The sequence below is a fragment of the Oncorhynchus mykiss genome, chromosome 15 (genome assembly GCF_013265735.2).
Source record: "Oncorhynchus mykiss isolate Arlee chromosome 15, USDA_OmykA_1.1, whole genome shotgun sequence".
Lineage (NCBI taxonomy): Eukaryota > Metazoa > Chordata > Actinopteri > Salmoniformes > Salmonidae > Oncorhynchus > Oncorhynchus mykiss.
In genome coordinates this window covers 24168302-24195532 of record NC_048579.1, presented here as the reverse complement: position 1 = coordinate 24195532, position 27231 = coordinate 24168302, and the positions used below count along the sequence as shown (strand labels likewise).

General features: G+C 40.8%; 2 protein-coding genes across 3 annotated transcripts in view; one reads left to right on the top strand and one right to left on the bottom strand.

Annotated features, from left to right (window-relative positions):
- Positions 1-2619: 2619 nt before the first annotated feature.
- si:ch211-37e10.2 lies at positions 2620-9067 on the bottom strand. Its single transcript, XM_021562786.2, has 4 exons — positions 8873-9067; positions 7980-8659; positions 5490-6125; positions 2620-5326 (listed from the first exon to the last, which is right to left on the bottom strand). Exons 1-4 carry the CDS (start codon positions 9013-9015, stop codon positions 3789-3791), a joined length of 2997 nt encoding a protein of 998 aa, XP_021418461.2. The 5' UTR covers positions 9016-9067; the 3' UTR covers positions 2620-3788.
- Positions 9068-20155: 11088 nt separating this feature from the next.
- Positions 20156-27231, top strand: part of LOC110489842 (amyloid beta (A4) precursor protein-binding, family B, member 1 interacting protein) — a 30138-nt gene continuing 23062 nt past the window's right edge. The window contains exon 1 of one of the 2 annotated variants that reach the window (XM_036944112.1): positions 20156-20341. The gene's annotated coding sequence lies outside the window, so the exon portion shown is untranslated. The remainder of the gene's footprint in view (positions 20342-27231) is intronic. The other variant, XM_021562785.2, reaches the window with a different exon arrangement.

Here is a 27231-nt window from a genome sequence, read left to right as displayed (position 1 = left end):
GTTTAACAGTATACAACACGAAGACACAGACAGCCAATCCATGTCAGGCTAACCTCCTGTAGCTATTGTGTTTATTTGGTGGCTTGTGGCCTCAGAGAAAAACAGCCCACATGGCTTACATTGACTGCAGACAAGAGGAATGACTGGCTTTCACATCCGCTTTTGATTAGACTCCTTCTCTGGGTTGGTCCTTTTTAAGTCAACATTAGAGTAAAAGGGGCCAGGTTTGGGTTTGGAGAGGGTTCAGCGAGGACTACAAATCACTGCAACTGATGTTGCTATAATAGATAGGCCCATGGGGGGCCATGGAACTAGCTAGGGCTTCAACCAGGATTCCTGGAAAAGCAGGGAACTTGTTGAACGTTCCTGGAATATTGCAACCCTAGGTCTAGCTATCATACTGTACATCCCAGTGTTGCAGTTGAGGATGCTTAATAAAGTTTATCATATTTACCTAATTCCATGTAGTTACTCTAGCCTATTTCATTGTGGTAATAAGAATGTAATTACTCAATATCACTTCTAGATACTTAACGTTATGGCAGTTAAATGGCACTCAACACCTCCCACAAGTGAATGCATTGCAATCAAATAGCATCCAGTTTAGTACTCATTCAGAAGATAGGACTGTTGTGGAAAAAAAAGATGAGGATGGAGTTGGTTGTTTGTCAGTGTGACCTCAAGTCTTAAAGGCCCACTGCAGTCCAAAATGTTATTGTCCTGTGTTATATATATATATATATATATATATTCACACTATGAGGTTGGAATAATACTCTGAAATTCTGAACATTTTGATAATGGCCTTTTAGTGTAAGAGCTGTTTGAAAAGACGGCCTGAAATTTCAGCCTGTTTTGGTGGGATGTTTTAGCCTGCCTGGTGACATCATTAATTGTCCAATAAGAAAAGAGTTCCAAACCTCTCTGCCAATAACAGCTAGTTTTCAGTTTTCAAATTCAGTCCTAGCTAAATTCTTGTTTGAGAAATACTCTTTGCTAAGAAGCGATTTTTGTTTATTTTTGACCATTATAATTAAAAACAATCATAGTAAGGTACATTGTTACCCAGAAATGATTTGATATTAAGATACAAATGGCTACATTGAACCTTTTTAAAGGTTTAAAACATGCAAGCAAAGGAAAGGACTTAAGCTCAATTATTTATATATATATACTAGATGACAGAAAGGGTGCGATGTTTTGAAGCCACCGGGCCTCCATCTTGACACTCCCCCACCTTCGTAAAAAATATTTTGTAAGCTATAGAAATGCAATTGTAAATATCTACATGAGTTTTTGCCACATATATTCTATTACAGACACCTACCTTCATGCATACTTTTACATTGCATTATGTGAGCTAAAAAATATATAAAACACTTCCTTAAAGTATAATTTTGTGAAAGTACTAATGTTACTGTCCCCACTGCAAAACAAAAAAAAAATGCCTTCAAAGCCTCTCATTGGCAAATTCATTGCATCAGAAATCCAGGGTTTATATACATCAGTGGTTAAGCCATAAGAAGGTAAATAAACTCACTGCACATGTATGCTTTGCGGGGGTGAATGATGTCTCTCCAAGCACCACTGGATACGTTTACAGTGATTCAGGTTTCACAGCACCTTAATGGTCTATCTTTTAAATGATACTGGACTGTCTTTTTATGAAATGAACACTGACTGTCACATTTGAGTGTTAATAAGTAGGCGAATTGTAGAAGAAACACACAGTTCACATTAAAAAGTGAACATTCAGTTGGAATACTTCTGTCTTAACGGTCCATAGTTTATAATGCACACTATTGTTTTGCTCTAGACACGTGCACAACGTACGTACACGTAAACACCCACATACACGCAGATGCACACAGACATCTTCTCTCTTCCCGTTTTCCCTCTCTCTCTCTCTCTCTCTCTCACACACGCACACACAGCTCTGTCTCTCTGCTGCCTTTGATGTTTCCCCTCATGCACTGTGGGTCCCATTTGATCGACAACATGAGAAATCTGGAGCGTCGCTCCATCTCACACACCTGTTTCCAATTCAGACTGCAGACAGAGACATTCGATTATTTCTCACAATCAGTTTTCGTTCCGATTCAGCCGCTATTAGTCATGTCTGGAGAGGGATAGTTTACCTGTGTGTTAAATATGATGGATTGATTCTAAAATGATTCAAGAACAATAATTAGTACAACTGTATGATTTCTGTCTGCAATTTGGACACCTAGCTTGCTTAAAAAGTTGATTTCAAATAGGTTCAATATGTTTGGGACTCCATGACATGAGTAATGTCTGGCTGTTAAGTTTATTTAAGCTGTGGAAAATACTAAGTATTTCATGTATGATGGTTGTCAGGATGGTGGGGTTAGTTTTAAAGCTGTCATGGTTGAAAAGACTGAAGAATCATATCATGTGATGCAGTCACATGGTGGAGGTGAGACTGTGTGCCGTCATTCAAATTTTTATCAAAGCCTCTATATCAGGACATACATTTTCTACATGAATGACATCTCAATCAATCTCAGTTCATCCCAAAAATCACACCTAGATGCTGACCCCCTCATGATTTTTTGGTACATATTTTTTTTTTTTAAAGCAAGAGGGAGAATCAACCTCTTACAAAATGTGTGAATTTTTATTTGGCTTTGAAAAAAACAAGAATACACTCATTGTTGTTCTACAATACATGTGAAGTCAAACAAATCACCAAGCATTGCATAGCGTAGTGAAAATAAAGCAGAAGTATTTCAGTGACCGACCGCTTTGCTGCCAAATCGCTGAAACACTTCATTGTGTCTAATTGTTTGGGGGACAGAACATGCACAAAGGCAATTAAGAATGCTATGCAGAGGCAGCACTTCCACAGGGCCAAGAGTATTGAGGCTAAATCACAACATACATTATGCAGTTAACAGATTGTTGCTACATAAAACCTGATTTGTGTGAATTATCAAATGTAAAAATGATAATAATCTGAGGATAAACTTTCCCTACACCATTTACATAAGTATATGTAATGAATACTACACTTATACTGTAGTTCCATGGTCACATAAATATTTGTAACATAATTCTATTGTTTGACATACATGTATCCTAGAAGCACAGTATTGACACAACTGTGATTGTTTTATCAAAAGAGGTTGAAGTACAATTCTGTTTATGAAGTAAGGTATTGTTTCCAATAGTATATCGATACATTTTTTCCCAATGTTACTCTACTATTATTTTAAGTGACATAAAATTCAGAATAAGTTATTGAAAATATGAAATAAAAATAACAGCTTGGTGAAAGTTAAATATAATACATTTTAAAATATTTAAATGCTCTTTTATCAAAATACTCTAATACACACGCATTGAAAGGCAACATTTCATATTCATGTGCAGGAAATTGATGGAATAAGATATATTATAATAAAAAGCATAACAAACATTATAAACACACACACATCATTCAGCTTACTTCATACAAAATAATTGGTCACTGCTCAACCAGCCGAAGTACTTCGAGCAACATCAGTACTTGTCATCCAAAAAAAATCAATGAATCAACAAAGTATCAGTCATAAGATACAAACAACATTAACATAACAAAAATGTTAACATTAGACAAAACACAACCTTCCATTTCAAAAAAGTTCCTCTACCTTGGAAGCACCTGTGACGTTAAGTGAGGTTCCAAATTTGCTCTGTAATTTGAAATTGTGCGAAACCATGTTTGTTTCTAAAACGTGTTGACAAAATGTGACAGAGTCAACAACAAAAAAGGTCCTCGTTTTGGATCACAACGCCACCCAGAGGATGGATATGTTAGTGCCTCCCTTGTGGGTGATCTGGTTAACACGACCACGTACGCAGTCCAGTGTCACATAGATGGCTGTACCATTTTGGACCTGGAAGGAGGCCCTCAGGCCCACGTTGGCCCACTCGCTGCCCTCAGGCATGTGCCCAGAAATCTGCTGGGACACGGGTGTAGCCTGTCCACCCTCCCCGCTGCCCCCCTGCCGGTGCAGAGTGAGCTTCACCACGTTACACGAATGGATCAGCTTCAGGTTGAGGGCCACGTTAGCTGTCCCATCCCCCCAGAAGACAAAGTTCTTTTGGGCGTTGGGTTCCCCAGAATGGGCCAGGCGCACTTGGTCTGATTCTGGGCTAACCTGCTGGAAGAGGAGGGCTTTGTTGCGGACGACTCCAGAGGGAAGGCCTGTCCTGGACACTGTGGCAGTCAGGGCAGAGGAGACAGCTGAGGGGATCCAGATGAGGCTCAGTATACTGATCCCAGTACTGTCTCCAAAGTAGCGGATATTACACTGGGATGGGGATAGGATCTCGAAACTAAGCGAGTGCCCACTATCCACCCTGACAGCCCCAGAAAGGGTGATGGATGTGTCCCTGTAGTTGACGCCCGACTTGAATGCCTGCATCAATTCCTGGTTGGTCCCGTTGCGGTTGGCGTAGGCCACCAGAGAGAAGCCCTCTCGGATGCAGGTGTGGCCCATGGAGTACAGCGCTTGCTGTAGGACAAATTTAACCACGCCACTCTCTGTGAAGCGCACCCCGCGGCTGTCGTGGGTCAACCCCACCATGTAAGGGTCAGAGACGGAGGTGATGCGGAAGGTTGGACGGTAGTTGGTCTGGTAGTGGGCTGACATTGACATCTGTGCGGTCATGGCCACGGCTCCAGTATCGTGGGACAGCCAGAGCATGCTGAAGGAAGGCCCGTTGAGTTCGTAGACATGAAGGTCCTTGCTCTGGTTGCAATGCTGGTTGGGACTCTTCAGGAACAGAGTCAGCATGTGGTTGGGCTCGACCTCTGCGATGCCACTAACACTAACTCCCTGGAAGTACTTCCCGTCTGGCTGCTCAATGCGGACCCCACTGAGGTCGTGGCCCTCCTCCTCTTGACTGCTGTTGAGCCGCATGCCCACCTGGAGGAAGTTCCTGCAATTGTGCTTTAGGGCAAAGTTATGGTCCAGCCACATCAAGCCGTGCTGCTGGAAGGATAGCCGGCCGGCGTGGTTGGACAGCAAGTCGCTGACTTCTTTGCTCTGGACATTGAGCTGGAGGCCAGGGAAGATGTGGCTGCCAGGGGCCATGGCTGGGGGCAAGGTCACGGTGGCACCCCAGGACTGGGACATCAGGTTGTCTGTGAAGGGTCCACAGACAGAATCACTGGTGGCTGTACAGTGGATTGCAATGGGTTCTCCATTGCAGTCAGAACAAGCCTGGCACTCCGGAAGCTCCTGGTTGTAGAAGTAGTCATGGCCACATACTCCAGCAGCAGCCTCCCTTTCCGACATGCCCAGGCACCTGAACCCTCCTGCTCAGCATCAAACAACAACAAAGAGTTGGGAGAAGGAGATCAGAAATATGAGCATGTGCCAAATTGCTTGATACTCTTAGTTGACTATTCAGTAAAAGGACTTCTGGAACCAGGATGGATATCATGTATAATTACAAATTAGAAATGTTATAAGCCTTACCTGGAGTGTTAAGGCACTTCACTCCCTGTCCACATAGGTTTGGTAATTCAAGGCATTCGTCTCTGTCCTGGCATATTCTGTCTGCATTGGGAGAGCACTGGGAGACCAGGAAGAAACCCGGTGGGCACATGGTACACTTCTCACACTGCGGCGGCTCCCTCTGGAAGTCACAGTAATCCTCCGGTCCACACGGGTTGCCACACCCCAGCAGGGGGTGCGGAAGGTGGGCTTCCCCGACCACATCCATCAACTTAGCATCTACATCCATGTGCATGTCCTTGCGAACGGCATAGGACTTCTGCAGGTGGCTCCGAGCCTGGCTCTGGAGGCCTGCCAGGTGGCTCTCGAAGTAGCTCTGGAGCTCCCCTTGGAGGCCTTGGAAGGACACCTGTTTGACAGTGTCAGAGAGCAGGCCATACTGTGCCTTGACCACGTCCATCTGCTCGTACATGCGGCGCTGCTGCTCCAGGATCTCCCGCTGCTGGGCCAACAGCGCCCCCTGCTGTTCGGCTAGCTTTTGCTGCAGGTCGCGTATGATCGTCTGCTGAGCCTGAAGGGCCTCTACCAGCTTCTCCTGCCCCTTAGCCAGTTGGAGGTGTAAGATGAGGGCATCCTCTGAAGGCACCTCATTCTCCCCTGTGAGATGGAATAGGGCAGGGTTTAACGTGTGGAGTAGTCAGAGATAGGATGTGGGACTATGTATAGCTAGCTATTAAACTGGAATCAAGTACTTATAATGTGCTCCTGTGCTCTAAGATGATTAGACTTCAAAACAGTTCAGCAAATCATTACTGAAATTGTGGTTAATGCTAAGTTAAATCTACTGTGAAATTATGATCATACAGTACATCACTTTTTGAGATTAAATACTTTTAAAAAAAATTGTTAAACTACTTTGGCACAAAATCTAAAAGTCCAGCATCAAGTAATGGAAGTTTCCTAGGCAGGCTTTTTATAGACATCAAAGCATGAAGTTTTCTTGACTGCCAAACATTTTTCTAGTTCAATTGGACTGCAGTCAATGCATGTATAATCTTGGGTCTCAAACACAAGAAGATGGTAGCAATGATGCCTAATGTTGCGTGTCAAATTAATCCCAAATAAATGTAAAGTAATTATAGGAATATTGTGTGATTTCCATGTCATTTCTAAACAAAAATCTATGTAGCCTACAAGACAAATAATCGCGATGAAAACCACTTGTTCTGGAATGAGACTACTTTGCTTATTTTGCATATGCATTGTGTAAAGGGGTTCCAAATTACGCACACATCCACGGAGTTCAATCTGGCACGAGTTGGAACCCCTTTTACACACTATGTATCTTCCCTTGTCTGTCAATTACATTCTTCTCAATAGACAGCCTACACTGTAAAGGTGTTACTGTGGATTTGACAGTAGATTACAGGCAGCTCGTGGCAAGTAAAACTCTGTATTTCATATTACAGTACACCTAATGTAATATAAATACGGCATCAAAGCAAGTACTGTGTAATTACACGAAGTACAATACCAAACAATGTACTGTATTATACTGTAAAAAGCATGTTGGCTGCTAGGTAAAGTGTTTACACATTATAGTACATTAATTCATATTTGGGTATTTATATCACTTGCACTTCTAGAGGTCTTACCAAAGGCTTCCAAACTGGCATCGACTACAGGGCAAAACAGTAGTGATGTTACGTTGAATGCTGGAGCTCCGAGGCATGCATTGAAATTGCGAAGCAGTGTGCCGATGACTGTATCACTTCATCAGAAGCATGTGATCAATGATGTCTGAAGCTTTGCTGAACAACCACCTAATTGGTTTGGTATTTATTTGGCAGAAGATAAAGGCTACACTACGCTCAAGCTATGGGACATCGTCTATAGTAATTTGGCAGCTCTAAATTATTTTGACCAGCAGGTGCCACTAGTGTATACTGTGTTGATCAAAGCCTTGAATGATGAACTGATTTTCAACACAATTGGATGGAAAATCTCAATGCGTCAGGAAGCTTTGTACTCCCATCACTACAAAACAGACCAAAAGGACATGGTAAAGGTTTAATAGTTGCTGCCCATCCAAATTGATGGGGCACTATAACCACAGAGTACAGCATTCTCACTCAAGGGTGCTACAAATATAGCCTACTACAAGCCCAACCCTCAAAATATGTTAATGAACCAAAAACAACAATACCATGCACCCACTAGTGGTCAAACGGTTATTAGCGCACCAAAGATATGGTATGGTATTATATTCTGTGGGGTGGAATGACAGTACCATACGAAATACCTCAATGTTTTGCTATGCCCAAAATATTTTCCCACAATGCACCATAATGTACAGTATGATGCAGTAAAATGTTTTAGAGTATTTGACTGTTTATAATACCCCAAATGACCATAATGTACAGTTTTCTGTTACTGTGTAGTATTTTAAGGCATTATAACACTTTTAATAATATATTTCATATTACAATTGATGTGTGGGTATATACTAACCTGGTTTAATGTCACATGTGAGCTGCACTCCCAAAGGCGCACTGCCAAGTTCAGATGCAGGATATCCAAACTCTGGAAATTCTCCCAGAAACTGAGCAGCTCTGTCCGGCATATGGACAGGGAAAGGCTGGCTGGAAGCTGCGGCATCATCAGCCAGACAGCCCTCTCCCACACAATCTTTTGGACGGGGCTTTGGCCGTATCCTTAGTGGTAATTTACATTCGATTCCTTTGCAGTCTCTGGTGTCGTTAAAAGCGTGGAGTTGTTTCTGAGGAGTAACGCAATCCGCTCCAGTACACCCTGAACCGAAAACTTCAGACGTTTGCATCCTTGCGCTTTCTCTAACGCTGTCAATGTGCCTACCGCGCTGTGGTTGAACAACATACGTGTCTGTTGTGTCTCCTCTTGACTGAGAGCTGTGGTACACATGGTGCTGGCTGGGGACTGCCTGTCCCGATCTGCCCTGTGTTGTTGGATTATATTGCCGCGGTGGTCTGGATGATCTACCCCCCAGGCATTGGGCTCCGACGCACGGTCTGGGATCCCCAGTCTCGCCACCGTGGCAGTGAGTCCCCCGGCATATCTCTGCGACACCTCTTACTGTGTCATGTAGTGATAACGAGTACACCAATAACAACAGCACTGTTCTGGACAATGCCATTTTGCATTTGTTTATCTCCCTGGAGAAAATGAAAACGATTTAAATTTCAGCACACCAGTGCGCAAAAATGTCACATTTTGGATAGATATCCTTATTTGATTAAATTAGATTTGGTTTAGTCTGGATTCCCCCGTGTGTATTTTCTTGTTTAACTATAACAGTTAAAGTAGGCTACCTGAAATCCAAATATGACAAAGTAAACTCCAACAGACAAAACAATAGGGAACATTACCTGTGGCTCTGGTATTTGGTGTGGATGCCCTTTTTGAATGTCGTCAATAAGATAAGAAAACAATTTGAAACGTGCATCGCTCCCCTCACTCCATGTCTGACCCACTCTGAAGGCTTCTGGAATAGAATGCTAGTATGTGACATTCCAAAGACTTAATTAGCATCAGGTTTCCAGAGCCGCAAATTAACCCTTCCCCTTCCTATTCTTCCTTCCTATCGGGACACACTAAAAACAAATGGTTCTATATAGTGCCAAATACGGGTTATTGGGCTTGTAAGAATAGCAGAATCGTTTCTGGTACTTTACACTCTTCAAATCAAATCCAGCTTCATTATATAGCACATTTCAGACATGGAATGCAAGCAATGTGCTTTACAGAAAGAAAAACAACAACAAAAAACTTTGACAATAAAAACTGAAATATTTACTACACAACAAACAAATGGATATAAAACAAAAATAATAACGCAAACTGAATGAAGGAAAAACAAAGCTAAAAATGTGTGTTTCAAGATCTCTTTTAAATATGTCCACAGTTTCTGCCCCCCTCAGGTTCTCTAGAAGGCTATTCCAGGGGCATAGTAACTAAAGCCTGTCTCTCCATGCCTCTTGGTCCTTGACTTTGGGATAGTTAAAAGGCCAGTGCCAGAAGACCTGAGGGACCTACTGGGTACATAACTTAAAAGCATGTCTGACATGTATTGGGGAGCACAATCATGGATTGATTTAAAAACCAATAGAAGCATCATTCTAAAACTCAGGCAGCCAGTGCAGAGACATTAAAACCGGTGTAATATGTGCTCTCCTTCTGGTCTTGGTCAGTACCCGTGCTGCAGCATTCTGTATGTTTTGCAGTTGACTAATGGCTTTCGTGGGTAGACCAGCTAGGAGAGCATTACAGTAGTCAAGCCTGCTTGTAATAAAAGCATGGATGAGTCTCTCTGGATCAGCCTAAGAGAGAATTAGTGGTGACTCGAGGAAACCTGGAGATCCTCAAGGAACCCATGGAGGTCCTCAAGGAACCATTGCTAGTCAATGGTTCATGTTTGCACCTTTGGTTAGTTGAGGGGTTTTTGAGGAACCTTTTAATGGTTCAATGTAGCAATGGGTTATTGGCGGAACCCTGGAGTTTAGGTGTGGCTTAGTAGGGGCGTGGCTTTAAGATATATATTTGTTTTTGGCAACCTGTTAGAGTCAAAATCATTGCTGTTAATCTGTTCAGTTGTATTATTTTATCAATGAGAAGTAGTGCTCTTCAAATGGACCTAGATTTTTTTTGTCTTGTTCATTTAAAATAATGAATCCTATGACTAATTTTGTTAATTTGAGTCAGTAATCCTTAGAACACACAGGACCCCCTAACGGCCAACGATGGACTGAAATCTTGACAGAGTCATGATTCTACAAGTTTCTCGTTCACATGTTGTTCACCAGCTTTTTGGAGCTGTCATTGGTGACTGGGGCTTGTAGACGTGTGCTTTAAACAACGTACATTTGTTGATTGCTAGGCATATAAGTATGATTATTTCTTGATACATTTGAAACCTATCCAAATGGTATTTGTCACATGCGCCGAATACAACAGGTGTAGACATTACAGTGAAACGCTTACTTATAAGCCCTTAAGAAAAACATGTTAATTAACTAAAAAATAGATAGGGAAAAAATTTAAAATAAAAGTAACAAATCATTTAACAGCAGCAGTAAAATAACAATTGTGAGGCTATATACCAGGGGTACCGGTATAGAGTCAATGTGCGGGGCACCGGTTCGTCAAGGTAATTGAGGTAATATGTACAGCTGAAGTCGGAAGTTTACATACACCTTAGCAAAATACTTTTAAACTCATTTTTTTCACAATTCCTGACATTTAATCCTAATAAAAATTCCCTGTCTTAGGTCAGTTAGGATCACCACTTTGTTTTAAGAATGTGAAATTTCATAATAATAGTAGAGAGAATGGTTTCTTTCAGCTTTTATTTCTTTCATCACATTCTCAGTGGGTCAGAAGTTTACATACACTCAATTAGTATTTGGTAGCATTGCCTTTAAATTGTTTAAGTTGGGTCAAACGTTTCCGATAGCCTCCCAGAAGCTTCCCACAATAAGTTGGGTGAGTTTTGGCCCATTCATCCTGACAGAGCTGGTGTAACTGAGTCAAGTTTGTAGGCCTCCTTGCTTTCACACGCTTTTCCAGTTCTGCCCACAATTTTTCTATAGAATTGAGGTCAGGGCTTTGTGATGGCCACTCCAATACCTTGACCTTGTTGTCCTTAAGCCATTTTGCTACAACTTTGGAAGTATGCTTGGGGTCATTGTCAATTTGGAAGACCTATTTGCGACCAAGCTTTAACCTCCTGACTGATGTCTTGAGAAGTTGCTTCAATATATCCACATAATTTTCCTGCCTCATGATGCCATCTATTTTGTGAAGTGCACCAGTCCCTCCTGCAGCAAAGCACCCACACAACATGATGCTGCCACCCCCGTGCTTCACGGTTGGGATGGTGTTCTTCGGCTTGCAAGCCTCCCCCTTTTTCCTTCTTTTAATTACGGTCTTGGAGCAGTGGCTTCTTCATTGCTGAGCGTCCTTTCAGGTTATGTCAATATAGGACTCGTTTTACTGTGGATATACACTGCTCAAAAAAATAAATGGAACACTAAAATAACACGTCCTAGATCTGAATGAATGAAATATCCTTATTAAATACTTTTTTCTTTACATAGTTGAATGTAAATGATGTCAATTAGCCCATCAGAAACTTCTAAAGCCATGACATAATTTTCTGGAATTCTCCAAGCTGTTCAAAGGTGCAGACAACTTAATGTATGTAAACATCTGACCCACTGGAATTGTGATACAGTGAATTGTCTGTAAACAATTGTTGGAAAAATGACTTGTGTCATGCACAAAGTAGATGTCCTAACCGACTTCCAAAAACTATAGTTTGTTCACAAGAAATTTGTGGAGTGGTTGAAAAACAAGTTTTAATGGCTCCAACCTAAGTGTATGTAAACTTCCAACTTCAGCTGTATATATTGTTTTTTCTCACAATGTAGTGCAGATATTTTGTCTGCATTAGTTCTTCATTTGTTGATGAGTATTTTGACAGTTTTGGTGAAAACTGTTATTATTAAACTTCTGTACACGCGACCATGCATTGATAATAAACAGAGGGCACTATGCATAAATATTGAAGGAACTTTTTAATTTGCAGTATACATACTTAAGATGATGAACAGGAATGACATTTACGCTGACAGCTGACCAGAAATAACCATCTGAAAGCCACGCCTCCAATCTGATAGGCTGCCACCTGTACAATATATTATTAAAAACTTTCACAATTGAACCCCTCCCATCACAAAAAGATTCTGGTTTTAACCTTTACACAGGGGTTCTTCGAAGATCCTGTTCAGAGGGGTTCCTCAAGGAACCTTTTCAACTGGAAAGGTTCCGCCAGTGTGGCTGAACCATTACTTCTAAGAACATGAAGAGGTTCTAAATGGAACTTGTAAGGTTCTATAAAGAACCATAAAAAAATATTTTCTATAGCACCAAAAAAAAGGGTTCCGCTATGGTTACATCCATTTTTGGGGCTATATAAAACCCTTTTTTATGGTTCTTGATAGAACCTTTAAGGAGAATGGTTCTATAAAGAAGCTTTCTCAATCTCAATCTCAATCTCTCAATTTGTAGAACCCTGTGTTACAGGGTGTTTTTTTTCTGGTTTAATAGTCATATTATGTTGTTCAAATTTCATTGATTTTATTATTGTGTTTATCAACAAGTTGAATCATGTGTAGCTTTGGAACGACTGGGTCGAGGAAAGGAAAGACTGGAAAGAATGAGGAAAGACTAAAGAAATACTGACTTAATTAATCATCCTCAAGCGAGTAGATAAAATGGAATGACACTCTCACTCAGAGTTGCACAAAAAGAGCTGTGAAAAAAACACCCCCCAAAATATTCGATTGATGTTTTAACTGCAAAGAACTCAGTTTTTTGGGTCAGTATGGTTCCACATTGAACCATCATTTTTGATTATCCTTTGATGTCACTTTTTAAATTTAATTTTACCCCATTTTCTCCCTAATTTCATGGTATCCAATTGTTAGTAATTGTTAGACTATCTTGTCTCATCGCTACAACGGGCTCAGGAGAGACGAAGGTCATGTGTCCCCCGAAACACAACCCGCACTGCTTCTTAACACAGCGCTCATCCAACCCGAAAGCCAGCCGCACCAATGTATTGGAGGAAACACCGTGCACCTGGCAACCATGCACTGCGGCCGGCCCGCCACAGGAGTCACTGGTGTGCCATGAGACAAGACTTACCGGCCAACATTGATTTTGTTAAAAATAATGTACTAGCTATTATGCAAATACATAACGAAGAGGAAATTAAATGTCTGAGCCTTTACCAACATCAATTTATAGCCAAGGCTACTAACTCTTATTGCACAGTTCCATAGAAGCTGAAAGTATTTCTAGAACAGCTTACCCTTTATTGACTGGCATGTCTCATTTGTCCTGAATGAACTCTCTGATGACCTTGTCATCAACAGTGTTGTCCGAGGTGTCAGTAGGTTTTTGCTCTGGACATCTTTATTGTTGAGACAGCTGTTGCCCTTCCAATGTCTGTCACGTCAAACTCACCATGTCTAGGGTGGTGACTAGGGTAGTCAGGAAATGTCTATCTTTTGTTGAGGAGACCTTAGGTGAAAGTCAGGAATGTGAAACATTAATATTGGACTTTCTCCCAATCTCATTAGTTAATTAGACTACAACTCTTGGGACTGGCTTGCATATCATGTAGTCATTAATATCTGATTTGAGGGAATATTTGAGACATTTTGTAGTACTGCCTATCAATAATTTTTACATAACCTTTACTTAACTAGGCAAGTCAGTTAAGAACAAATTCTTATTTACAACAAAGGCCAATCCCGGACGACGCTGGGCCAATTGTGCGCCACCCAATCACATCCGGGTGTGATACAGCCTGGATTTGAACCAGTGATGCCTCTTGCCTTAGACCACTGCGCCACTCGGGAGCACCCTAATAAAGACATACAGTACACACAGCTATAAATATATATTATTTGAGTGTTGTTTGCTCTTTTGATTGCTAATGAAATCTTGTTAGAATAGCTATTTTCCACATAAACTCAGCAAAAAAAGAAACGCCCCCTTTTCAGGACCCTGTCTTTCAAAGATAATTAGTAAAAGTCCAAATAACTTCACAGATCTTCATTGTAAAGGGTTTAAACACTGTCTTCCATGCTTGTTCAATGAAACATAAACAATTAATGAACATGCACCTGTGGAACGGTCGTTAAGACACTAACAGCTTACAGACGGTAGGCAATTAAGGTCACAGTTATGAAAACTTAGGACACTAAAGAGGTCTTTCTACTGACTCTGAAAAACACCAAAAGAAAGATGCCCAGGGTCCCTGCTCATCTGTGTGAACATGCCTTAGGCATGCTGCAAGGAGGCATGAGGACTGTAGATGTGGCCAGGGCATTCAATTGTAATGTCCGTACTGTGAGACGCCTAAGACAGAGCTACAGGGAGACAGAACGGACAGTTGATCGTCCTCGCAGTGGCAGACCACGTGTAACAACACCTGCACAGGATCGGTACATCCGAACATCATACCTGCAGGACAGGTATACGCTGGCAACAACAACTGCCTGAGTTGCACCGGAAACACACAATCCCTCCATCAGTGCTCAGACTGTCCGCAATAGGCTGAGAGAGCCTGGACTGAGGGCTTGTAGGCCTGTTGTAAGGCAGGTCCTCACCAGACTTCACCGGCAACAAAGTCTCCTATGGGCACAAATCCACCGTCGCTGTACCAGACAGGACTAGCAAAATGTGCTCTTCACTGACGAGTTGCGGTTTTGTCTCACCAGGGGTGATGGTTGGATTTGCGTTTATCGTCGAAGGAATGAGCGTTACACTGAAGCCTGTACTCTGGAGCAGGATCGATTTGGAGGTGGTGGGTCCATCATGGTTTGGGGCGGTGTGTCACAGCAACATTGGACTGAGCTTGTTGCCATTGCAGGCATTCTCAATGCTGTGTGTTACAGGGAAGACTCCTCTTCCCTCATGTGGTACCCTTCCTGCAGGCTCATCCTGACATGACCCTCCAGCATGACAATGCCACCTGCCATACTGCTGGTTCTGTGTGTGGTTTCCAGCAAGACAGGAATGTCAGTGTTCTGCCATGGCCAGCGAAGAGCCCAGACCTCAATCCCATTGAGCACGTCTGGGACCTGTTGGATCAGAGGGTAAGGGCAAGGGCCATTCCCCCCCAAAATGTCCTGGAACTTGCAGGTTTCTTGGTGGAAGAGTGGAGTGACACCTCACAGCAAGAGGTTTGTGGGGCGGCAGGGTAGCCTAGTGGTTAGAGCGTTGGACTCCTACCCAGAAGGGTGCAAGTTCAAATCCCCAAGGTGCAAATCTGTCATTTTGCCCCTGAACAGGCAGTTAACCTAGGCTACCCTGCCTAGGTTCCTAGGCTGTCATTGCAAATTAGAATTTGTTTTTAACTGACTTGCCTAGGTAAATAAATAAAGAACTGGCAACTCTGGTGCAGTCCATGTGGAGGAGCTGCACTGCTGTACTTAATGCAGCTGGTACGGACTGTTACACCAGATACGAACTGTTACTTTTGATTTTGACCCCCCCTCCCTTTGTTCAGGGACACATTCTTCAATTTCTGTTATTCACATGTCTGTGGAACTTGTTCAGTTTATGTCTCAGTTGTTGAATCTTGTTATGTTCATACAAATATTTACACATGTTAAGTTTGCTGAAAATAAAAGCAGTTGAAAGTGAGAGGACGTTTCTTTTTTTGCTGAGTTGAGTTATTTTGCCACAACACGATGAAAGGAAAAAATAGTCAGTCAATAGAGCAAAGTGATCAAAACCCTCAATGTTTCTGCCCTGACACTTTTAAACTTCTGCTCCTGCTGCTCCCCAATAAATGTACTCCTGTAAACATTTTAAGTGTTCAGACTTATCAGTCTTAAGAAAGGTTCAAGGTTGGTGGCATTGCCTACCCTCACACCACCCACCAAGTTCAGTAGCAATTAATATGAGACCAAAGGAAAGCTAATGTTACCACGCAGTAGAGGGCGCTACTGTACACCTGGAAAACATATTTGTGTATGCATAACTTGATAAAACACTGACCTGGGTCTTTGTGTTGAATTACATTTTTACAGACACTTTATTGTATTTCAATGAATGTTTCAGGGTTTTCGAACTGCTTTTACGATTATCACACAGCACTTTGGTTTGGAAGGGCATTACTTGGAAAGCCAATGTGAGGTGTGGACTAGCACATAGCTTAAGAGAAATAACACGCCGGAGACATAATAATAATGGTTTTAAAGTATGCCATCTTACCTTGCCTTTCATGTACGCCACAACCCTCACACCTTACCATCTGGCCTTTTGCAGTTATTTGAAACCTGGCATGGATTTTCACAACCGCTTTCCTGTACTGAAGGCAAGACTGATCTTTGTCAAAGAGAGCTTTGTCAACGTCCATTTTTCTATTCAAACTGCCATTTCACTGTATCAAATACTGCCTCCATTAAATGTGTGTTTAAGTTTGCTGTTGAAGCTGCACAGGCAATGGTCAGAAGTTAAGTTGTTTCATCTTCTTACATCACAGAAGCGTTATCTCAAACGTCTTCCTATTAGTCAGCTATGGATAAACAGAGTCAATGGTGCGGAAAGCCTGCTATTGTCAAGTGCTTTTAAATAGATCCTTAAAGCAATAGGTGAAACAACGCCAGCCACCCCAGGGGCATTTATTCTTGAATTTGTTCCAAGGAAATGAGTATTCAACATTATGTAAAAAAAATATATACCTAAAAGGCATGCTAAGGTATACAGAAAAACATACATATTTTTTTACATGAAATTAAGCATAATGATAATGGCTGTAGATTGCAGGAAATATCCGTTTCAGCTGTTTGAAAAAGTCTACATTCTCTAGCTCCCCCCCCCCAGCTATCCTCACATACTTTGTGCCCCCTCAGATTTTTGGGGTGCATGACACCACTGTGTGCATTGGAGGAAAAAACAATTTGAAAATTATTTTTGTTGTTTTGATATTGTGTAAACTGATGTGGCAGTTTCACAGCTATGGATTCCAGCTTTAAAACACATGGTATGGGGATGCTATAGCAGGAACATAGCTCCCTCATCGTAGGGTTTATGGATGGAGCTGAAATCTGATGGATGGCTGACATCAACCATATACCGGCGAGGGTGACAACACAGTTTTTATTTACCCTCTCCGCTGACCACCTCCACCCAGTCAATGAAAGGTGGACGGACAGGAAAGGAAAGGCACAATAAACATAGCTTCTTAACTCAACAATGGTGATCTTTCATTCAGTGAATTTATTTGGATAGGGCTCAGGAATAAGTAACATAAGAGGTCGATTAGGGCCCCATGCCGCTAGGGGGGTCCCGACCACACAAAAAAACCCTCAAAAAAACAACAACTGTCTTTATGGACTTTAGTAAACTTACTGGAAGTCGGTAGTGTGGTTGTGCATCAACAATATTTCTGTTGTTATGTCAGTCACACCGTCAATCAATTAGCCATGTCACCAAAATGGGTAGAATTGCAGGAAATCTTGCTTTGGGCCCCCAAAAGGCTAGAGCTGGCCCTGATAGAGCTCTCCAAAATATGACTGTGAGCCTTTACGCTATCATATAGAGTTAATAGGGGCAGCAAAGGCAGCCTATGGCTACCATCTGTTCTTCAACCCCTGGGATAGGAAATAAGAGTGGGTGGAGCACATGCTTTCCCCAAGTGTTTATTTAATACATCACATCTGATGAAAGGCTCTAGACTCATTCAGAGCTATTTTGTTTCCCCCCATGGAGTTCAACCACACAACATGTTGACAGCCTCTCGTCACAGAGAGAGAGGGTGGTCTGTGTTTCCCATTGGAGCCAAAGGCCCCCAAGAGAAAATAGGTTAAAACATTACAGCTCCAGTGCTAGTAATGGCTGAATAATGGACAGAAAATATGGGAAGCTGGCTGCTATTTTTCCACTTTTAGTGAAGTTCTTTCCACTGTTGGTTGCCAAGGTGGGGATGGGGGTCAGTTCCCTTTTAGTTAGGCTCATTAAGGGAAATACCCTAAATCCAGTTCACGTTGAAAATGGACTAAGATTCCCTATGAGGTTTTTCATCATTTTATAGCATTTTAATGTGACTGGCCAGAAATGAATCCTAACCATCTTGCTTTTAACTACAGTTACTCAAAGGAAGTCTCGCTTTTTTATGATCACTGATAATATCTGGCACATAAGTCATGATGGGTCAAGATTTTATTTTGTAACTAATGTGTTCTGTCTTCTTGGCCAGGCTTACTTGACAAAGATATTTTGAATCTTAATATAACCTTCATCAATTATATATTTGGATAAATATAAATGTCTGCGTGTCTGCTTTACTAGATAATGGCCCTGAGTATATTCATAGCTTTTACAGTCCCGGTCCCTGACTTTACCCTGCACAAATCTGAACTCACACCACAATACACTGTATATATACACCAATATTCAAACAGCTTAAGAAAACAAAAATAGTTGTTGGTATATTAGTATGTTTAGTCATCTTTCAGAGTTCAGAGTTTTTGTGCTCCCTTTCAGTAACGTCTTTTTCTTTCGCATTTTTATTTTCATTAATGTTTTTAGAATAAACCTGTCCAATGACAATCTCACTTTTAAAAGTGAATAGTCTGTTAACTCGTGGCCAAATAATGTTGTACTTGTATTTGTGGCTAAAGCATCCATTGGATAAAAAAAAAACTTAAAAAACCTCAAACTGATATCTCAAACAGAGATCTATTTCTGTTTTGCGATCGGTGTCCCTTCCACGGGACGGTTGAGCTAACGTAGGCTACTGCGATTAGCATGAGGTTGTAAGTAACAATAAACTTTCCCAGGACATAGACATATCTGATATTGTTAGAAAGCTTAAAATCTTGTTAATCTAATTGTACAGTCCAATTTACAGTAGCTATTACAGTGAAATAATACCATGCTATTGTTTTAGGAGAGTGCACAATTTTGAACAGGAAAAGTTATTAATAAACAAATTAGGCACATTTGGGCAGTCTTGATACACATTTTTGAACAGAAATACAATGGTTTATTGGATCAATCTAAAACTTTGCACATACACTGCTGCCATCTAGTGGCCAAAATCTAAATTGCACCCGGGCTGGAATAATACATTATGGCCTTTCTCTTGCATTTCAAAGATAATGGTACAAAAAAAGTACAAAAGAACAGTTGTTTTTTCTTTGTGTTATCTTTTACCAGATCTATTGTGTTTTATTCTCTTACATTCCTTTCACATTTCCACAAACTTCAAAGTGTTTCCTTTCAAATGGTACCAAGAATATGCATATCCTTGCTTCAGGGCCTGAGCTACAGGCAGTTAGATTTGGGTATGTCATTCTAGGCAAAAATTGAAAAAAAAGGGGCAGATCCTTAAGAGGTTTAAAAACTGCTTGCTATTTCCTCATAGAGAACGATGTCATCCTGCCTCATTGGCTAAACTGGCCAATCAGTGGTCTACTCGCATTAATATTTGTTGGGGTATGCCCACACAATTGCGACAAAGAAAATCTGCTTTTTCAGCATATTTAAATACGATTTTTGTGGAAGTTAAAGTATTTTACTCATATTGTAATTAATTACAGGTCATATTTAAAAGACATTTGGAAGCACTGGACAGTTACTTTAAATGTGTTCTACATCATTTGGCTCCATTGGCACCATGTAATATAGAATTCTGGTCAAATTGAGCCAAAGGCAACTCCCCATTATAAACCCTAAGGTTTACATGTCATAGCATACACCCACTCATCTGTTAATCACTTTCAAAGGACAAAATTGTTTCTGAACCTAAACACCTCAACAATGCTTCTACCTTCTCTCTTTCTATTTCCCTCTCCAGACACTCCTTTCCCAGTATCAACTTTAATGAACCTCAAGTGTCTCATTGACACGCATTGTTTTCAAATTTAGATCTGCACTACACGAAAAATAAAAGAGACTATTCTCTAACTTTTAATGCTAAATCACACCTATCATTAATGTACATACTCACCATTACTTTACAGTTAAGCAAGTGGATATGCGAACTTTGGCACTGCCCAGAGCTTAGTGTTGTAAAAGTTTTCAGCTCTGCTCTGGATGGAATGCACTGACAGGTCTAGACCTGAACTTCCGCATAGACCAGGAAACTAAAGTAACAGTTGTTGAGTCAGATACAGTCCAACTCCACACACCCAACCCTTCATGAGTTGTGGTGTTTGTTCAGTGTTATTAGAGAGAAAACTAGACATAATTGACGTCCAATAACCTGTTATTATTCTATCAATACGTGAAAAGGGATTACACAGGTATCAAAGGTGAGTTCCATTTCTGTTATTGTTGGGATCCACTCGATCCACTGAAGAAACTATATAACTAACCATTGTCTTCCAATGCTGCTTGCGTTCACAGTAAGTACTGAAAGAGTACCTCTACTAACAATAGGATCATCTCCTCATTTGTCAATGTCAATCATGTTCGTTATTTCTCTACATCAGGCTTAAGCAAATTATTTTTTTGTCTTTATCTAAATGTCAGATACCATCAATGTGAAAATCATGTACTTTCCATAGACATGTCAGATTACGTATGTCTGTGTTGTCAAGTTTTCCTCAGTGATACATAGCATTGATATCAGATTAAAAGAGGGCAGAATTGCAGAGTGGTCAGTTTATTAGGTACACCCATCATGTACTTTCCATAGACATGTCAGATTACGTATGTCTGTGTTGTCAAGTTTTCCTGAGTGATACATCCTATTGATATCAGATTAAAAGAGGGCAGAGTTGCAGAGAGTGGCAAGTTTATTAGGTACACCCATCTAGTATTGGATCGGACCCCCCTTTTCCTACACAACAGCCTGAATTCTTCGAGGCATAGATTCTACAAGGTGTGGCGTTCAAACGTTGCTCAATTTGTATCAAGGGACCTAACGTGTGCCAGGAAAACATTCCCCACACTAATACACCGTTTCCCCGGTAGAGTGTGTTTAGAGTGTCTGCTCTGAGATTGGAAGGATGGGAGTTCCATCTCCAGCCGAGTCATACCAGAGTCATAAAATGGGACCCGATGCGTCTCTGCTTGGCACTCAGCATTAAGGAGAGAGATTGGGGTTAAGGCCCTGCGATAGACTAGCGTCTTGTCCAGGGGGTGTACTTGTACATCAAGCTGCCTCATGCTACAGAAACAGGAGATCTTCTCCTATGAGCCATTCTGGATCGTGCCAGTTCTTGTGTGTTTTATCTCTCCAACTAGGGTTGACCATTAACTAAATATAGGCTGATGTATGACTCAGGAGCCAGGCTAGAAGAACTTGGTTAGCCTCTAATTCCACCAGGAAGGCCAGTAGAGTAGTTATTTTCTCCCTATTGGTGTTCAGAAAGTTGGCTCCTGGCAGCTGAAATTCCTGCTGAGATGACAACCAATGACTGCAGACACTATTACAGAGAGAAGCAAATCACTTGTGAAATATCTCTCTCAATACTTTCCAATGAGAAAGGGAAGGAGTGAGCAGAGGGAAAACCAATTTCAGAAGGTCAGGCGTATTTGAACTTTCATAAGTATGCGGAAGGAAGTAGGCAGAATTTTTCTTGACTGAATGTTGGAAGACTGACATAGATTGCATTTCTCTCAAATTGAAATCAGTCTGGTCTGTTTGACATCTTGAGTTGTTTTCATGCAAGTAACTGTCATATTATTACACTATTTTGAAGTGCCAGTTTTTCAAGATGGAATATGTGGGTCCATATTTTAGTTGTCTACATAGTTTTACAATGTAGATATCAGGGTTGGGGTCAATTCCAATTTAATTTCAAATGCCAAATTCCATTCTGGTATTCAAGCAGGAGGTGGAGAATTGAATAGGAATTGTAAAAGAAAATTATCCCTGAAATGGAATTGGATTTGAATTGGAATGTAGACTGTCTGAATTGGAATTGATCATGAACCTCCTTTGGAATTGAATCGGAATTTAGACAGTCTGAATATTAATTGAATTGGAATTGAAGAAGAAATCCATCCTTGGAATTGAATTTGAATTTAATTGGAATTTAGACTGTCTGCGTTAGAATTTATTTTGAATTAGAAAAGAAAACATCCTTGGAATGGAATTCCATCCTTGAATTGTATTATAATTGTGCAAATTAAAGTTACTGAGTTAATGCATTTAGAATTGAAATGTTATGCAAATTTAGTTTTAAATCAAATAATTATAATTATATACATTACTTATATGCAGCATGTTTTGTAGCTTGTCTAGAGTAGTTAAAATGCATTTTTTTTCCATTTAGGTTATTTTGTTCCAATTCAAGTGATAGTTCACCAAAAATGACCTTACCCGTAAAGCTGCAATATGTAACTTTTTGGTAGACCTGACCAAACTCACATGGAAATGTGTGTTATTGATCTGTCATTATCATTGAAAGCAAGTCTAAGAAACGGTAGATATGTTCTATGTGGGGGCCTCCCGAGTGGCGCAGTGGTATAAGGCATCACAGAGCCAGCTGTGCCACTAGAGATTCTGGGTTTGAGTCCAGGCTCTGTCACAGCTGGCCGTGACTGGGAGACCCATGTGGTGGCGCACAATTGACCCAGCATCGTCTGGGTTAGGGGTGGGTTTGCCCGGCAGGGATGTCCCATTGTGCACTAGCGACTCCTGTGGTGGGCTGGGCACAGTGCATGCTGACATGGTCGCTAGGTGTATGGTGTTTCCTCCGACAAATTGGTGCAGCTGGCTTCCAGGTTAAGTGAGCATTGTGTCAAGAAGCAGTGCAGCTTGGTTGGGTTGTGTTTCAGAGGACCCATGCCTCTCTCAAGTCTGTATGGGATTTGCAGTGATGAGACAAGACTGTAACTACCAATTGGATACCATGAAATTGGGGTAAAATAAAGATATGTTCTGTGTGTGCTATTTCTATGCTTCATGTTCTTAAGTTTCCTTTTTAAATCTTTCACTGACAATACAATATTCTTTTGGTTATGGAAAATATATTTAACAGCGGTTTAGATGGTATAATGATTCTCTACACGATACTTGCTTGTTTTGTCACATAAACTGAAATTAGGCAAACTATTAGAATTTTTGAAACCAGGAAATGGCAGAGCCATTTCTGCATAGCGCATCTTTAAGAAGTCTATGAACTACGACATTGTCATTTTGTAATTTGGGTGAACGATCCCTTAAGGATGCCTTTTATATGGATGCATAATTCTAATTCCACTAAGTATTGTTTATTAAATTATTATGTATTGATTTATAATTCCACAACATATGCCATATAGCAGACACTTTTCTATTGCTTACTTTTAGCCTTGGAGAAATACATTTTAAATGGTGTCAGAGGGCTGATTAACATACAGTGCCTTCAGAAACCATTCACACCCCTTGACTTTTTGCACATTTTGTTGTGTTACAGCCTGAATTTAAAGTGGATTAAATTTAGATTTTGTGTCACTGGCCTACACACAATACCCCATAACGTCAACGTGGAATAATGTTTTACATTTTATTTTTTAATTTTTTTTTTTTACAAATGAATAAAAAATGAAAGCTAAATGTTTTGAGTCAATATTCAACCCCCTTGTTAAGCTCAGGATTAAAAATATGCTTAACAAGTCACATAAATTGCATGGGCTCACCCTGTGTGCAATAATAGTGTTTAACATGAGTTTTGAATGACTACCTCATCTCTGTACCCAACACATACAATTATCTGTAAATAAAAAAAGCACACATTGAATATCCCTTTGAGCATGGTAACTTTATTGATTACACTTTGGATGGTGTATCAATACACACAATCACTACAAAGATACAGGCTTCCTGCCTAACTCAGTTGCTGAAGAGGTAGGAAACCACTCAGGGATTTCACCATGAGGCCAATGGTCACTTCAAAACAATTACAGAGTTTAATAGCTGTGCTAGGAGAAAACTGAGGATGGATCAACAACACTGTAGTTACTGCACAAAACTAACCTAATTGACAGAGTGTAAAGAAGGAAGCCTGTACGGAATACAAATATTCCAATCATGCATCCAGTTTGCAATAAGGAACTAAAGTAAAACTGCAAAAAATGTGGCAAAGAAATGTAACTTTATGTCGTCAATACAAAGCGTAATGTTTGGGGCAAATCCAACACATATCACGCTTCATACTTTCAAGTGTGGTTGTGGCTGCATAATGTTATGGGTATGCTTGTCATTTGCAAGGACTAGGGAGCTCCTTTTTATGATAGAAAGAAACAGAATAGTACTAAGAATAGGCACAATCCTAGAGGAAAATCTGGTTGTCTGCTTTCCAACACACAATCACCTTGAACACCAGGCCAAATATACTGTTCAGTCGTGGCCAAAAGTTTTGAGAATGACACAAATATTAATTTTCACAAAGTCTGCTGCCTCAGTTTGTATGATGGCAATCTGCATATACTCCAGAATGTTATGAAGAGTCCACCTTTGCCATGCAAATGAGCTGTATCCACCCAAAAAACATTTCCACTGAATTTCAGCCCTGCAACAAAAGGACCAGCTGACATCATGTCAGTGATTCTCTCGTTAACACAGGTGTGAGTGTTGACGAGGACAAGACTGGAGATCACTCTGTCATGCTGATTGAGTTCGAATAACAGACTGGAAGCTTCAAAAGGAGGGTGGTGCTTGGAATCATTGTTCTTCCTCTGTCAAACATGGTTACCTGCAAGGAAACATGTGCCGTCATCAAAAGGGCTTCACAGGCAAGGATATTGCTGCCAGTAAGATTGCACCTAAATCAACCATTTATCGAATCATCAAGAACTTTAAGAAGAGCGGATCAATTGTTGTGAAGAAGGCTTCAGGGCACCCAAGAAAGTCCAGCATTTGCCAGGACATCTCCTAAAGTTGATTCATCTGCTAGGATCAAGGCAGCACCACTACAAAGCTTGCTCAGGAATGGCAGCAGGCAGGTGTGAGTGCATCTGCACACACAGGGAGGCAAAGACTTTTGGAGGATGGCCTGGTGTCAAGAAGGGCAGCAAAGAAGCCACTTCTCTCCAGGAAAACATCAGGGACAGACTGATATTCTGCAAAAGGTACAGGGATTGGACTGCTGAGGACTGGGGTAAAGTCATTTTCTCTCATGAGTCCCCTTTCTGAATGTTTGGGGCATCTGGAAAAAAGCTTGCTCCGGAGAAGACAATGTGAGCGCTACCATCAGTCCTGTGTCATGCCAATAGTAAAGCATCCTGAGACCATTCATGTGTGGGGTTGCTTCTCAGCCAAGGGAGTGGGCTCACTCACAATTTTGCCTAAGAACACAGCCATGAATAAAGAATGGTACTAACACATCCTCCGAGAGCAACTTCTCCCAACCATCCAGGAACAGTTTGGTGACGAACTATGCCTCCAGCATGATGGAGCACCTTGTCCTAAGGCAAAAGTGATAACTAATTGGCTTGGGAAACAAAACATCGATATTTTGGGTCCATGGCCAGGAAACTCCCCAGACCTTAATCCCATTGAGAACTTGTGGTCAATCCTCAAGAGGCGGGTGGACAAGCAAAAACACACAAATTCTGACAAACTCCATGCATTGATTATGCAAGAATGGGCTGCCATCTGTCAGGATGTGGCCCAGAAGTTAATTGGCAGCTTGCCAGGGCAGATTGCAGAGGTCTTGAAAAAGACCAACTTCATGTAATTGTCAATAAAAGCCTTTGACACTTATGAAATGCTTGGAATTATACTTCAGTATTCCATAGTAACATCTGACAAAACATATCTAAAGACACTGAAGCAGCAAACTTTGTGGAAATTAATATTTGTGACATTCTCAAAACTTTTGGCCACGACTGTACACTGGAGTTGCTCACGGAGACAACATTGAATGTTCTTGAGTGGCCTAGTTACAGTTTTGACTTAAATCGGCTTGAAAATCTATGGCAAGACTTGAAAATGTCTTTGTAGCAATGATCAACAACCAACTCGAAAGAGCTTGAAGAATTGTACAATTATAACGTATTGTACAATTCAGATGTGCAAATAATTTACCTAGAAAGACTCACAGCTGTTATCGCTGTCAAAGGTGATTCTAACATGTATTGACTCAGGGGGTTGAATACTTACATAATCAAGATATATTAGTGTTTTAAGTTTCATATATATTTTTTACTAACGTTTGAATTTTTGTTCCACTTCGACATTACAGACTATTTGATGGAGCTCATTACCAAAAATTAAAATCAAGACATGTTAATCCCACTTTGTAACACAACAATGTAAAGAGGTGGGACATTTTTTTTGAAGATAAAGACTAACCATGCAAGTGAATGGAATGAATTCATCTCTATCACTAACAAACACAGTCAGGGGTGGTATTTCCAACTTTCACTCTAAAGGCACACTGCGATATATGCTAATGTAGGTAAATATCTGCATAGATCCCAGAGTGCCTGTCAGTGAATGTTGGAATTACCACCCATGAATGTGTTTGCTAGTGATAGAAATGTGTTTGTTGCATTCAACTCAGCATATGTATGTGTGTCTTTTGGAAGGGATAGGATAAAGTGAAGGGTCAAATTTTGGTTGAACCCTGTGTACAAGTATTCTGTACAGGCTTCCTTCTTTTCATTGTCATTTAGGTTAGTATTGTGGAGTAACTGCAATGTTGTTGATCCATCCTCAGTTTTCTCCTATCACAGCCATTCAACTCTGGAACTGTTTGAAAGTCACCATTGGCCTCCAAAGTGTAATTAGTAACTTCTCAATGTTCAAAGGGATATTCAATATCTGCTTTTAAAATGTTTACCCATCCACCAATAGATGCCCTTCTTTGCGAGGCATTGGAAAACCTTCCTGCTCTTTGTTTGAAATTCACTGCTGAAACAAAATGTGGAAACAAAAATGTGGAGAAAAAAAAAGTCAATGGGTGTGAATACATTCTGAAGGCACTGTACAAGTGTCACGTCCTGACCTTAGTTCCTTTTTTATGTCTCTATTTTAGTTTGGTCAGGGCGTGAGTTGGGGTGGGCATTCTATGTTTTGTAGTCTAGGTTTTGTGTTTGGCCTGGTATGGTTCCCAATCAGAGGCAGCTGCCTATCGTTGTCTCTGATTGAGAACCATACTTAGGTAGCCTGTTCCCACCTGGTGTTTGTGGGAAGTTTTTTTCTGTTTAGTGTGTTTTGCACCTGACGGAGCTGTGTCTTTTGTTGTTTTGTTAATCAGTGTTCAGT